Source organism: Saimiri boliviensis, chromosome 5 (genome assembly GCF_048565385.1).
Source record: "Saimiri boliviensis isolate mSaiBol1 chromosome 5, mSaiBol1.pri, whole genome shotgun sequence".
NCBI lineage: Eukaryota > Metazoa > Chordata > Mammalia > Primates > Cebidae > Saimiri > Saimiri boliviensis.
Genome location: NC_133453.1, coordinates 121,773,217 through 121,787,125, shown reverse-complemented (window position 1 = coordinate 121,787,125; position 13,909 = coordinate 121,773,217). Strand labels below are relative to the sequence as shown.

Below are 13,909 nucleotides of genomic sequence, written 5' to 3'. Positions count from 1 at the left end.
AAGTTTACTTGGCAGTTTATTTTTCTTTCTTAGTGGTATATAAAATAATTGTTCATCTTAAAATTCTCATTTAAATCTGAAAATCAGTCTGTGATAAATATTATATTTTTCTTTGAGTACCTCAGTTTACTCATTACTAAAATGCAAGTAAGTGACTTGCCCAAGGTTACCAAATAATAGGTAGTAAGGCTAGGATTTGACCTGATTCTGCCTTTCTTCAGTCTTAACATCTACACATTTGAGTAGTACTATCAGTATCTTGATTATTAGAATAGGTAATTTGCAAAATAGAAGTTATCAACATGAAAAAGAATGTGTTTTAGTAAGGATATTAAGAATGAGTATTCCGGCTGGTGTGGTGGCCCATGCCTGTAATGCCAGCACTTGGGAAGCCAAGGTGGGAGGATCCCTTGTGCCTAGGAGTTCAAGACCAACATGGGAAACATGGCAAAGCCCTGTCTCTACAAAAATGCGAAAATTAATTGGATGTGGTGGTGCATGCCTTTAATCACAGCTACTCTGGAGGCTAGGGAGGGAAGATCACCTGAGCCTGGAGAGGTTGAGTCTGCAGTGAGCTGTGATCTCGCCGCTGCACTCTAGCTTGAGCCACAGAGTGAGACCCTGTCTCTTAAAAAAAAGATGGGGGAGCCGGGCACGGTGGCTCAAGCCTGTAATCCCAGCACTTTGGGAGGCCGAGGCGGGTGGATCACGAGGTCAAGAGATCGAGACCATCCTGGTCAACATGGCGAAACCCCGTCTCTACTAAAAATACAAAAAATTAGCTGGGCGTGGTGGCACGTGCCTGTAATCCCAGCTACTCAGGAGGCTGAGGCAGGAGAATTGCCTGAACCCAGGAGGCGGAGGTTGTGGTGAGCCGAGATCGCGCCATTGCACTCCAGCCTGGGTAACAAGAGCGAAACTCCGTCTCAAAAAAAAAAAAAAAAAAAAAGATGGGGGGAGGGATTCCTGTTTATTTATTTATTTTTCTGTCTTCTTTAGAATTAATGGAGTATATTTTATTATTCCATGTTCTCTTCTTTCTTGACTTAATAGCTATGCTGTATCTGTTGTCATTTTGTTTTTGCTGGTGGTTGCTATATGGGTTGTAGTAAACATCTTTAACTTATCATTGTCTAATTACAAATAACGTTCTTCTACTTCATAAATAATAATTATACAACTTGGGCCTTCTAGTCTTTGTGTTTTTATTGTCATTAATTTTACTTCTATATGTTGTGAACTCAGTAATACATTATTAACTTATTTGATTTTGAGTGGTATAGTAGTTTGCTAGAACTGCTGTAATGAAGTACTGCAGACTGGGTACCTAAAGAATAATTTATTTTCTCAGAGTTCTGGAGGTTAGATGTCAAAGATCAAAATTTTGGCAGGGTTGGTTTCTTCAGAAGACTCTCTGCTTGGCTTCTCGATGTCCATCTTCTTTATATGTCTTCACATAGTCCTCCCCATACATGTCTGTGTCCTAATCTCCTCTTCTTAAGGACACCACTTATATTGGATTAAAGGAAGCAACCCTAATACATTCATTTTAACTAGATACTACTTTGAATACCCTGTCTCCAAAAACAACCACATTCTGAGATAGAGGTTAGGACTTCAACATAGGAATTTGGTGGGGAGGAAAGACACAATTTAGCCAGTAGCAAAAAGTTATCTTTAAAATAGGTTTTTTTTTTTTTTTGGAGGCAGTCTGGCTCTCTCACACAGGCTGAAGTACAGTGGTGCAGTCTCATCTCACTTCAACCTCTGCCTCCTGGGTTTAAGCTATTCTTGTGCCTCAGCCTCCTGAGTAGCTGGATTAGAGATGTGTGCCACCATATCTGGCTAATTTTTTTGTATTTTTAGTAGAGATAGGGTTTCACCATCTGGCAGGCTGCTCTCAAAACTCCTGTCCTCAAGCAATCCACCTGCCTTGGCCTCCCAAAGTCCTGGGATTACAGACGTGAGCCACTGTGCCCGGCCTTGAAATTTTGAAAAACAGAGTTCTTTTATTCACATACCTTATCTGATGCTCTCTATTCCTTTGTGAAGGTCCAGATTTCCACCTAGTATCATTTTCTTTCTCTCAAAATGACATCCTGTAACGTTTATTATAGTGCTGATCTGCTGGCTCTGAATTCTTTCAACTTTTATACATTCTTTGAAAAAGTCTTTATTTTCCTTTAGTTTTGAAAGATGATTTTTGCTTGGTATAGAAGGTTGACAGTTTCCCCCTATAGGTGTCACTCCACTGTCTTCTGGCTTAACCTTGTTTCTGAAAATAAGTCAGCTGTTATTCTTGTGTGTGCTTCTTTGAATATAATGTTTATTTGGGTGCCTGTCTTCAGGATTTTCTTTTTATTCCTGGTTCATTGGTTTTTAGCAATTTAACTGTGACGTATCTAAGTAAGGTTTTCTTTATGTCTCTTCTCCTTGGGGTTCATTGAACTTCTTGTATATATAGAGTTGTAATTTTCATATTTTGAAAGTTTTTGTCTGTTACTTATTACATATTTTTTCTGTTCTTTTCCCTTTTTTTGGTACTGTAATCACATACATATTAGGGTGCTTCACAGTGTCTCAAAGGTCACTGATGCTCTGTTCATTTTTTTTTGTAATCTTTTTTCTTTATTTTTCAGATAGTTTTTATTGCTCTGTCTTCAAACTCACTATTTTTTCTTCATTGTGTAGTCTACTGTGATCTCATCTGGTGATTCTTTTTTTTTCATCTGTTAGATTTTTAAATTTCAGATACTGTATTTTTTTCTTTAGAAGTTCCATTTGGGTCTTTTTATATCTTCCATTTCTGTCTTCCTCATACTCATTGTTGACCTTCATAATATGGAGTATATAGTTGCTGTTTTATTGTCCTTGTCATTCTTCTTTATTGTTTGATTTTTCTCTTGGTCAAGTGTTGTGTTTTTCTGCTTCCTTGCATCCTTACAGTTTTTGATTTGACACTCTATACATTGTTGTGTACTGGATTTTTCGAGTTCTTTGTAAGTATTTAGGATTTTTTCCTGGAACATAGTTAAGATACTAGGAATTAGTTTGATCCTCTCAGGGGCTTCTTTTAAATGTTATTAAGCAGGTCTGTAACAGGTTTTTCTCCAAGGCTAGTTCATCCCCATTCTTGAGGCAGTGTTCCTCTGTGGACTCTACTTGATGTCTTGTTTTTGAAAACATCTTTCAACGTTGGCAGTGGGGATCAGGAACTATTTCTGGCCATGTGTGAGCTCTGGAGGTTGTTCTGTCTACTTTTTTCTAGGGGTTCTTTGTCTCACCTTAATGGTTTCCTCACAGGAATGTGCTGATTGGTAGTCAGTTATAGAGATACTCTCTTTACATCTTCAGAGCTCTCTGTGTGCCTCTTTCCTCTCCTGCAAACTTCAGCCACTTTGGCCTTTCTGAAGTTTAAATTCTATATTCCTAACTTAATGAGACCAGTTCTGTTTGAGTTCTCTTTCCCATTGTTGTGGCCTAATAACTCTCCCTGGGCAGTGGGATAGGGTGTTTGTAACATTCACATTATTTGTTTCCCTTTTCTTACAAAGTATCTCTGCCCTGCTCTGCCGATTGTCAAATGTATGAAAACCTTTATTTCTTATCAATTCTCCTGTTTTTCTCTTTAAGTTGAGAGGGTAAGTTCAATCCCTAATGTTCTGTCATGCGAGATGAAGATATCCTTAATATTATTTCCTGATTAGATTTAATTTTGCTATATTATTTGTTATACTTCTGACATATCAGTAAATATGAATCGATTCTACAGAATTTAGTTATTTTACATTATGATAGTATGTGAAAAGCTTCAGGTTTGTGAAATGGAAACCTGCTTCATTAGGGAAATGATAGGTACTTTGTGGGTAAATGATCAGATTTCTTATAATGCAATCTAAATTTTTTACTGAAATTATAAACGATTTTAAAATAGTACCATCTGTTAAAAAATCTGCTATCTTAAACCATTTGATATTTATATTTCGAAATGTATTATTTCTATGTTGTTGAGTCATTTTAGTCATGGTTATAAACTGTCAATGGGAAAATAAGTGTAAGTTGCTGGCCATTCTTATTCATAGTTTCTGAGGAATAAAGGTGAATTCTGGGATAAAACAGTCCTTGAGAATATAAATACACTAACTTAAGAAATTCATCTTTAATGGTTTGTATTTTTAGGTTATATTAATTTCTAAAACATTGAAAGTAAATTTGACGTCTTTTTTCCCCCCCTTCTAGGCTGAAGGGTATGTGATTGGCAGCTGTATTAAACACATTCCAATTGCAGGACGAGATATAACATATTTTATTCAGCAACTGCTGAGAGACCGAGAAGTAGGAATCCCTCCAGAACAATCTTTGGAAACTGCTAAGGCAGTAAAGGTAAAAAGTAGTGATAGAAGTGTAATTTATTTAAAAATTAAAATCACATTTATAACATTAACATGAGAAATTCTTTTTTTTTTTCTTTCTTTTTTGAGGTGGAGTCTTACACTGTTGCCCAAGCGGGAGTGCAGTGGCATGAACTCGGCTCACTGTAACCTCTGCCTCCCAGGTTCATGTAATATTTCTACCTCAGGCTCTTGAGTGTCTGGGATTATAGGCGCACATCACCATGCCTGTCTGATTTTTTGTATTTTTAGTAGAGATGGGGTTTCACTATGTTGACCAGACTGGTCTTGAACTCCTGACCTCGTGATCCACCCACCTTGGCCTCCTGAAGGGCTGAGATAATAGGATTCAGCCACTGCGACTGGCCAACATGAGAAATTCTTAATTGAACAACAGTACTTAAAAAATAATATGGTTAACCAGTTATAAATTATTACTCTTAAATATATTTAAATTTATTTAAATATATCTCTGTATTTCTTGCAAGAAAATTATTGAGCATTACAACAGTTTGTTTTCTTCATATTTCATATTTGAGAGGAGTAATGTATAAGAACACTTTATTTACTAAATGACATACATTTTTGTGATTATTCTCCTTATTAAAAATAATTATTTCACTATAAAGTCCTTGCACCTCAGTTTCTTCACTGAATTCTTTATTTTAATCCTAAAAGCTTTTATCATAAAAATTATCTTGGTGCAGTTGATTTATTATGCTATAGAAGGAGTGTTTGGCTCTGGTGATAGGGTACATAGAAGAAAAACATGGAGGCTATCTAAAGTCTTACTATTTTTTTTGCTATGTAAGTATTATATCAGTGCTTCATGCAAACTGTCAAAATACTTTAGCATTGCCGTTCCAACTTATTATTTGCCACATAACTAAAAAATTTCAGTGGCTCTCACATGTTTTGAAAGCAAACTGCCCTGGCAAAAGTAAATTTTACTTGTCTCTCTTTGCATTTTTTAAAAATTACCTTTAAATTTTTAAAATTTTTGTTTTTTATTTTTATTATTTTTTTATAGAGATGGGACCTTGCTCTGCTACCCAGGCTGGAGTGCAGTGGGACAATCCTGGCTCACTGCAGCCTTAAACTAGAATCACATGATCTCCCACTTCAGCCTCCTGAGTAGCTAGGATTACAGGTGCCTGTCACCATGTCTGGCTAATTTTTTATGGGGATGGAGGTCTTCCTATGTTGCCCAGGCTAGTTTTGAACACCTGACCTTAAGCAGTCCTCCTGCCTTGGGATCTCAAAGTGCTGGGTATGACCATCATACCTGGACCTCTTCATGTTTATGGGATTTTCCTTGCTCGTCAGAGCTTAAAAATGAAAATTTATCAACTACTTCCTAGGTAGTAAAGAAATTAGTAAATGGCTGCCAAAAGTAATCTCAAGTTGGTGGCATAAGAATTAAATATATAAAAAGTTAATGTGAATACTACTGATTCAAAATCTTTGGGAAATCTGTGAAATCAAAACAAAGCAAAAGGAGAAAACACCAGAGATTTAAATCTATTTCAGAGAAGATTGATGGTCAGTCCGAATGTCTTTGAAGGAATATCATTTCTTTGTCATTCCCATTTCCAAGGTTTGGAGAAAATCTTTTTTTTTTTTTTTTTTTTTTTTTTTGAGAGGGAGTTTCGCTCTTGTTGCCCAGGCTGGAGTGCAATGGCGCGATCTCGGCTCACTGCAACCTCCGCCTCCTGGGCTCAGGCAATTCTCCTGCCTCAGCCTCCTAAGTAGCTGGGATTACAGGCATGCACCACCACGCCCAGCTAGTTTTTTTGTATTTTTAGTAGAGACGGGGTTTCACCATGTTGACCAGGATGGTCTGGATCTTTCGACCTCGTGATCCACCCGCCTCGGCCTCCCAAAGTGCTGGGATTACAGGCTTGAGCCACCGCGCCCGGCCGAGAAAATCTTAAATAGTGTAATCAAATGTCTTTTGTTTCCAGTATTTTTTCTCTTTGTGTATTTTAATTATTACTAGTAATATTTGCATCTGTTTTGGATGGAGCCAGTGATGTGTAAAAATATTGAAAAAGTAAGTTTTATTTAAAAAAATATAGACTGGCAGTTGGGAGTTTATAAATTACAAATATGATGTTATAAACTATAAAATATTTTTCAATGTTTTTGATGAAAGCTTTTACTTAGGTTATATAACCAAATATGCAGCAAAATAGAGTAACTTATATTTTCAGCTTTTTTTCTTTGGTCATTTATTTACTGAGACCATGATCAGTTTTGTTTCAGATAGATATTAAGGATCTATATTAATTTGTGTGGTTATCACAGTTATTACTTATTCTTCAGTTCTGTATTTTATTTATTCTCCTTACCTAGAGCACAAGATTTGTTATTACTGAGAAAGAAAATGTTGAATGACATTAATGGATATTTTCAGTAAATAACATTAAAATAGTAGAAATCAACTTTCCAGTCTCTCAAATATTAATTGTTTATACATAAAGCTAGAAAATATATGTATGAGATAAGTATGTTTATTTGTATTACACATATGATAATATCCTAACATGAATTTTTCTTCCAACTTAAATTCCTAATTTTATTTTTTGAAAAGTTTTTTTTTTATTTTATTCTAGTTTACTGAAAACATGCCATTCTTTTTTACTGTTCCTGTAATAAACAAAAAAAGTTCCTTTTGTTTCTTTGTTTTTTTTAGGAGCGCTATAGTTATGTCTGCCCAGATTTAGTAAAAGAATTTAACAAGTATGATACAGATGGGTCAAAATGGATTAAACAGTATACTGGAATCAATGCTATCTCAAAGAAAGAATTTTCCATTGATGTTGGTTATGAGAGATTTTTGGGACCTGAAATCTTTTTTCATCCAGAGGTAAGTTTTTTAAAATGGAATTATTTAAAAATACTCAGCAGCAAATAACAATTAATAGATATTCAGAAATAACTAATCTCAGAAACTTTCATTGGTATACTAAAGCACAACAGTTTGAATCATATCTTTTAAGAAAAAATTGCTTCTTCACATGTACCCCAAAACCTAAAATGCAATAAAAAAAAAAAAAAGAAAGAAATTGCTTTTGTTAAAACAGGCAAAATTGTTGGTATTTTTTTATATGCTTAGAAAAAAACTTAAAAAAACAAAAAACATGTGGCTTATGGGGGGGGTCATGGGAAGAGGGGAGCCCTTAAATTTTTTTTCTTCCCTCACTCATGGACTCAGGCCAGATAAAGTTTTATAATCGTTTAAATAAATAAAATATTTTGGAAAAGGTTCTAGAAAGTTCTCCCCTCCCTTTTTGTGTAAAGTGACTATTATACAAAAAGCTTTTAATTGACCATCAAAATACATAACTAGTAGCAAACTAGTCTTCTGTCTGTGAAATTTTAGCAACATAAATTAAGAAATACTTCCTTTTAATAATGGAAAATTATTCTGATAACTTAGTATCAGAATTGTAACTTTATTAGTAGAATTACTAATATTATATACTCTGCTTAATGTTAAGAACAGTTATTTTTAAAATCTTGTTTATTCACTCAGCAAATGTTATGTGGTTAGGATTTTCATGATCCCAGCTTAAGCGCTGGGTATTCAGAGATGAAAAGTTATTTTATCTTGCTCTTACTAAGTTCAAAGAATAAAATAGATGAATATTTAAACAGGTAAGGGTAAAACTGCTTTAATGAGTGCATGTATCTGTTGAGGGCATAGGAAGAAAGAGCATCTAAGTGTGCTTGGGAGAACATCTCAGAGGAGATAATGGTTGAGCTGAGACTTAAAGGATGAATGGGTGTTTGTCATTCACGTGTGGTAGGGGAGTATATGTATTTCTGTCAGAAGGTTAGCTAGGCAGATTGAAGTCTTAGGCATGAGAGTACTAGATGAGAAAAGTATAACTAACAGATTGGTAGGAGAGGGATCCAGAGAGGTATTTATGGACCAAGTCTTGAAGGGCAGATATGCCGTACAAGGGAGTTTGCTGGATTCTGTAGTCATGCAAAAATGTTAAGCATGGAAGTGAAGTGACAGATTTATGTACGATATTAGAAAGTTTACTCTTGCAGCATTGGTTTGGAAGGATTGGAACAAAGGTATGAATTATGTTGGAAATAGGTGCTTTTACTACAGTATTTCAGGTGAAATATGAATAATATTTGTAGGTCAATGAGAATGAGGAAGGAGGTGAGAGAAAAATAAAATCAACATAATTAGTAATTGCTTAGATATGAAGGGAGTAAGAATATTAGGAATCTGGTAATTCCCAGGTTTGTAACTTTGGCAACCCAGTGTGGCATCCACTGAGATTTGTAATACTGAAAAGGAGGAGTAGGTGAAATAGAAACAGATGAGTTTATTATATGCACCTTTAAAAGGTTCAACAACAAACACTTGGGTGTTGTAAAGTCATCACCATGTGTGGGGCACAAAGGCAGAGGTTGGCTGAGAAGAGGCTGTGGAGTAGAAAGGTGAAGAATAGGGCCTTAGTGAACACAGACGCTTAATGGACAAGCTGAGTAAGTGGAACCTGACAGAGAGTTAGAAGCCAAGCTAAAGGATTATGGTCATAAAATGGAGAGAAGTGAATGTTTCAAGAAGGGATGGTAAATAGTGCCAGTTGCTGCAGTGAAATAGCATTAGAGAAAACCTTAGAAGTACTTGGGAGTTTTTCAGCTTCTAGGTTGTTGGTGATCATAGGGGAACAGTTTCAATGGAGTAATGTGTTAAGAGTAGCTTGTTACCTCAGTGAGAGATGAAGGTTTGGAAATCAGCAGTGTGGACATTCTGAGAGATGGCTATGAAAGAAAACAACAGTGGCTACTGGGGACTGGTAAGAAGTCAGTTGCAAGAATAAGACAGTATAGTTTTGATTTTTAAGAGGGTTTACTCCAGTGATAGGAGGGAAAGAATTAAGTATAGGTATAGGAAAATGAACTAGGAAGGTCAGAGATGCAAATGGGTAGTTGAAGAAGTTGATCGTCATAGTTCATAGTTTTTTAATTTTTTTATGAGGTGAAATCAAGCTTATGTTTTGTGAGAAGGGATTGGACATAAAATTGAGGGCTTGTGAAGAATAATGACTTTCATATTTACTGTTGAGGGGAATTGAGAGAGTGACTAGTGAGTGTATATTATTAGTAAGGGGCACTCATTCTCTACTCCCGATAGCAGGTTGGAGACCCAAAACTTTCAGTTGTGCAGTAGTGTCACTTCCCCTCTCACAGACAGTTGTGGCAAAGGAGGAAAAGGTTTTGACAAGGCAGAGATTAAAGTATTGCAGCACAGAGAGCAAATCTCGAAAGCCAAATTATTTAGAGATAGTAAGGGATACAGGGATTGGAGATCATGATGAATTGACACATAATTACTGTGAATTGGTAGCAGAGGAGTGAGTACAAGAAGAATAAGGAATTACGGTCAGACTAATATACTGGACTGTGAAGGTTTTCCATGGTACATTTTCTTTGCAGTTTCTCAAAAAATAAAAAGAGGATGTATACACACAGTTTTAAACGTTAGGTAACACTGACAGACTTAAAATTAGCAGCTCTTCACCCTCCTGCTGCCATTGTGTTCTATAGAGCATCCACTAGCTCTTAGTTATTGCTCTTGGTAATCACTCCCAGATTTCTAAGTACTGTGATGGTATTACAGGAACATGGATGGAGCTGTTTCTTGATACGTCACTGTTAGTGGTTTAAATGCTAACCTCCTTTTAGATTAGTTCTTTCTAGACTCTCTTTTCTTCTAGTCTGACCATGTTAGGTTATTGTTATTAGGTAAATCAATAGTATTGTAATATTTATAATATTATACCTGAGACTGTTGTTTACTTTTGAGGCAAGTAGTTTAGTGTGATTCTTTTCCCTTAAAATTGAGCTTTTCTTAAACTTTCACCTTGTTTATTCATTTGTTTTCTTTTTTCTTTAAGTTCAGGGATACATGTACAGGTTTGTTATATAGGGTCAAATTGTATTTCTATTTCTAGATCCTTGAGAAATTGCCACACTGTCTTCCACAATGGTTACACTAATTTACACTCCCATCAACGATGTAAAAGTGTTCCTATTTCTCCACATCCTCTCCAGCATCTGTGTCCAGATTTTTTAATGATCACCATTCTAACTGGCATGAGATGGTATCTCAATGTGATTTTGATTTGCATTTCTCTAATGGCAATGATGATGAGCATCTTTTCATGTTTCTTGGCCTCATAAATGTCTTCTTTTAAAAAGTGTCTGTTCATATCTTTTGCCCACTTTTTGATGGGGTTGTTTATTTTTTTTCTTGTAAATCTGCTTTAGTTCTTTGTAGATGCTAGATATTAGCCCTTTGTCAGATGGATAGATTGCAAAATGTTTTCTCATTCTGTTGGTTGCCAGTTCACGCTAATGATTGTTTCTTTTGCTGTGCAGAAATTCTTCAGTTTAATTAGATCCCATTTGTTTATTTTGGCTAATTTTACTTATAAAAAATATTTTCTCTTTAATTTTTCAGAGGGACATTGTGAGAATATTTTTTGACTTTTTAATAATAGTCATTCTGACTGGTATGAGATGTATCTCATTGTGGTTTTGATTTTCGTTTCTCTAACAATCAGTGATATTGAGCTGTTTTTCATATGATTTTTGGCCATATATATGTCTTGCTTTGAAAATTGTTCATGTCCTTTGCCCGCTTTTTAATGGGGTTGTTTTTTTCTTGTTAATTTATTTAAGTTTCTTATGGATGCTTGATATTAGGCCTTTGTCACATGTGTAATTTGCAGAAATTTTCTCCCATTCTGTAGGTTGTCTGTTTACTCTGTTGATAGTTTCTTTTGCTGTGCAGAAGCTCTTTAGTTTAATTAGATCCCATTTGTCATTTTTTGCTTTTGCTGTCTTCGTCATGAAATCTTTGCCCCATGCCTGTGTCCACAATGGTTTGATTTGCGTAATTTTGTTTGTTCATTAATTTATTAATTCTTTATTTATTGGGGTTGGAATTAACTTTCTTGTAATACAAGGTCTGGAAGGGAGCCAAGGAAGCTGGGTTTCATTCTATATAGAGGATTTTAACAGTTTCTTGTTCTCCCTCTCCCTCTCCCTCTCCCTCTCCCTCTCCCTCTCCCTCTCCCTCTCCCTCTCCCTCTCCCTCTCCCTCTCCCTTCCCCTCTCCCTTTTCTTTTCCCCTCTCTTTTCTTTCCCTCTTTTCTTTCGCCTTGTTTCACCTTTACTTGTGAAGGTTCTTGGTTGACTTCTTACCAATATGCCCTTTTGGTATCTCTGTTGGTCATCAAAACAGGATTGAAATATTTTATTTATTGTTTTTTTGCCCCCTGATTCATCCTTGGACTTTACCTTTCCTTTTAATTTTCTTGCTGTCATTTTAGAGGAGATTCAAGAGACTGGAGAGAGAACCATATATAGCTGGAAGTTTGGACAGATTTTTGTATGGGTCATTTATATGCGAGTAGGTGAATATAAGTGTATCAGATCTCATTTCAGTTAAGGCACATTAATTAATTTGAAACTGAAGTCGTAGAGAAAAATATTAAATTCCATGTTGGGGACAGGAATTAGAAAATTGCAGAAGATCCTGAACCAACGTCCTATATGAATAGGATCTTGATGATAGATGGATAATAGCATGGGATATAGGAGATGAACATTTGAATGGAATACACTTGACAAACGAGCTTAGCTGATGCCTTGGCTTTCTTAAAAACCTTGAAGTAGGCTGGTTGTCGTGGTTCACACCTGTAATCCCAGCACTTTGGGAAGTCAAGGTGGGCGAATTACTCGAGCTCAGGAATTCAAGAATAGCTTGGGCAACATGGCAAGAGCCTGTCTCTACCAAAAAACACAAAAAATTAGCTGGGCATGTGGCGTGTGCCTATAGGCCCAGCTGCTTGGAAGGTTTCGGTGCGAGTACTGCTTGAGCCCAAGAGGTCGAAGCTGCAGTGAGCTGGCATTGCACCATTGAGAGGCAGAGGGAACAGAAAGATGCTTGACTGTGATGATAAAAGAAGGATAAACTGGTACTGCAGTCTGGGCCACAGAGCAAGACCGTGCCTCATAAATAAATAAATAAACCCTGAAGCTTTAGGTATGTAAATAAAATATGTTTCATATTGCTTAGGAAAGGCATAGCTGTTTTTAAAAAAATCAGTTATATATGTGCACATAGTTTAAAAGTATTGGTCTGCATATTCTAACAAAAACTAGGAGTACCCTTCATGTTTCTCTCCCTGTTTTCTATTCCTAAAGGCAGCCACTTCTTGAAACTCTTCTTAGTTGCTTCTCTCGCTGATTGCCTCTTTAGCTGTGTATTACTTGGTTATATTGCAACTTCAGGTTTTTTTCAGTGTTAGGCTCTTTTTTTGTTTGTTTTGGAGACAAGGTCTTGCTCTGTCACCCACTGCAGTGACTCAGTTGTAGCTCACTGCCGCCTACCCAGGCTCAGGTGATCCTCCTACCTCAGACTCCTGAGTAGCTGGAACTACAGGTGTGTGTGACACCACTTCCAGCTAATTTTTGTGTTTTTCGTAGAGACAGAGTTTTGCCATGTTGCCCTGGCTGGTCTTGGACTCCTGGGCTCAAGCAGTCCACCCACCTTGGCCTCCCAAAGTACTGGGATTATAGGAATGAGCCACTGTGCCCAGCCCAGTGTTAGGCATTGTCTGTTGACTTCCAGCTATGGAAGAGGAAGATTGTCTTTTTTATCCTTCTTCTATCATCACAGACAAGGATCTTTCTGTTCCCTTTGCATCTCAATAGTTACATTATAATTTCAGATAGGTTGAAATTCAGTGCTTATGTTTTTGTGACCACAAATTTTGTTCAGATCTGAGCCATGTAGTTGACCATGAAATCTTTTCCTACCCTATAACTATCTTTGTTTTCCATGGAGTCATTAATAAACTGTTTGCTTAGTGCTCAAATAATTATCATTAATTCACCTCCAAACTGTCTTCAGTAGTTTTATCTCTTCTCAGGGTATTGAGATGTATAGGGTTTATTTATCAATTTAATTTTCTGGAGTGTCTTATGTCCCAATCTGAACTTGCTTCTGTCTGCACCCAGTATAGAGTTGCCATATGCCTTTATCATCTAGGGATTCCCATTCCCTCTCTTTTGTGTTGGATCTCTTTTTCCTATATCCTATGTCTTTTTCACTCCTACTGTTGACTTCTTTATTTTGGTGATCTTCTGCCAATAGTTTTTTTAGGGTGCATGAGAGGAAAATGTCAAGACCTTATGTGTCTGAAATGTATTCATTTTATCTTCACACTTGTTTATGGTTTGTGTATAGAATTCTAGATTGGAAACAGTTTTCCTTCAGCATTTTGAAGCCATTGCTTCATTACTTTTCATTATACCTTGAAGTTAATAAAAGCTGATTTCTATGTATAGGACCTTTTTTTTCCTCCTGTGCAGTTGCTTGTAGGATCTTCTGTTTGTCCCCTAGCATTCTGATATGCTCTCTGTTTTATCTTTTTGTTCTAATCTGTAGGTTACTACTGAATTTTCTAATGGATTTT

General features: G+C 36.2%; 1 protein-coding gene across 1 annotated transcript in view; it reads left to right on the top strand.

The window, feature by feature from the left end:
- Positions 1-13,909, top strand: part of ACTR3 (actin related protein 3) — a 78,461-nt gene that overhangs the window by 47,484 nt on the left and 17,068 nt on the right. The window contains exons 7-8 of the mRNA XM_039479851.2: positions 4,240-4,383; positions 7,087-7,260. Of these exons, the coding sequence (XP_039335785.1) occupies positions 4,240-4,383; positions 7,087-7,260 (318 nt within the window). The remainder of the gene's footprint in view (positions 1-4,239; positions 4,384-7,086; positions 7,261-13,909) is intronic.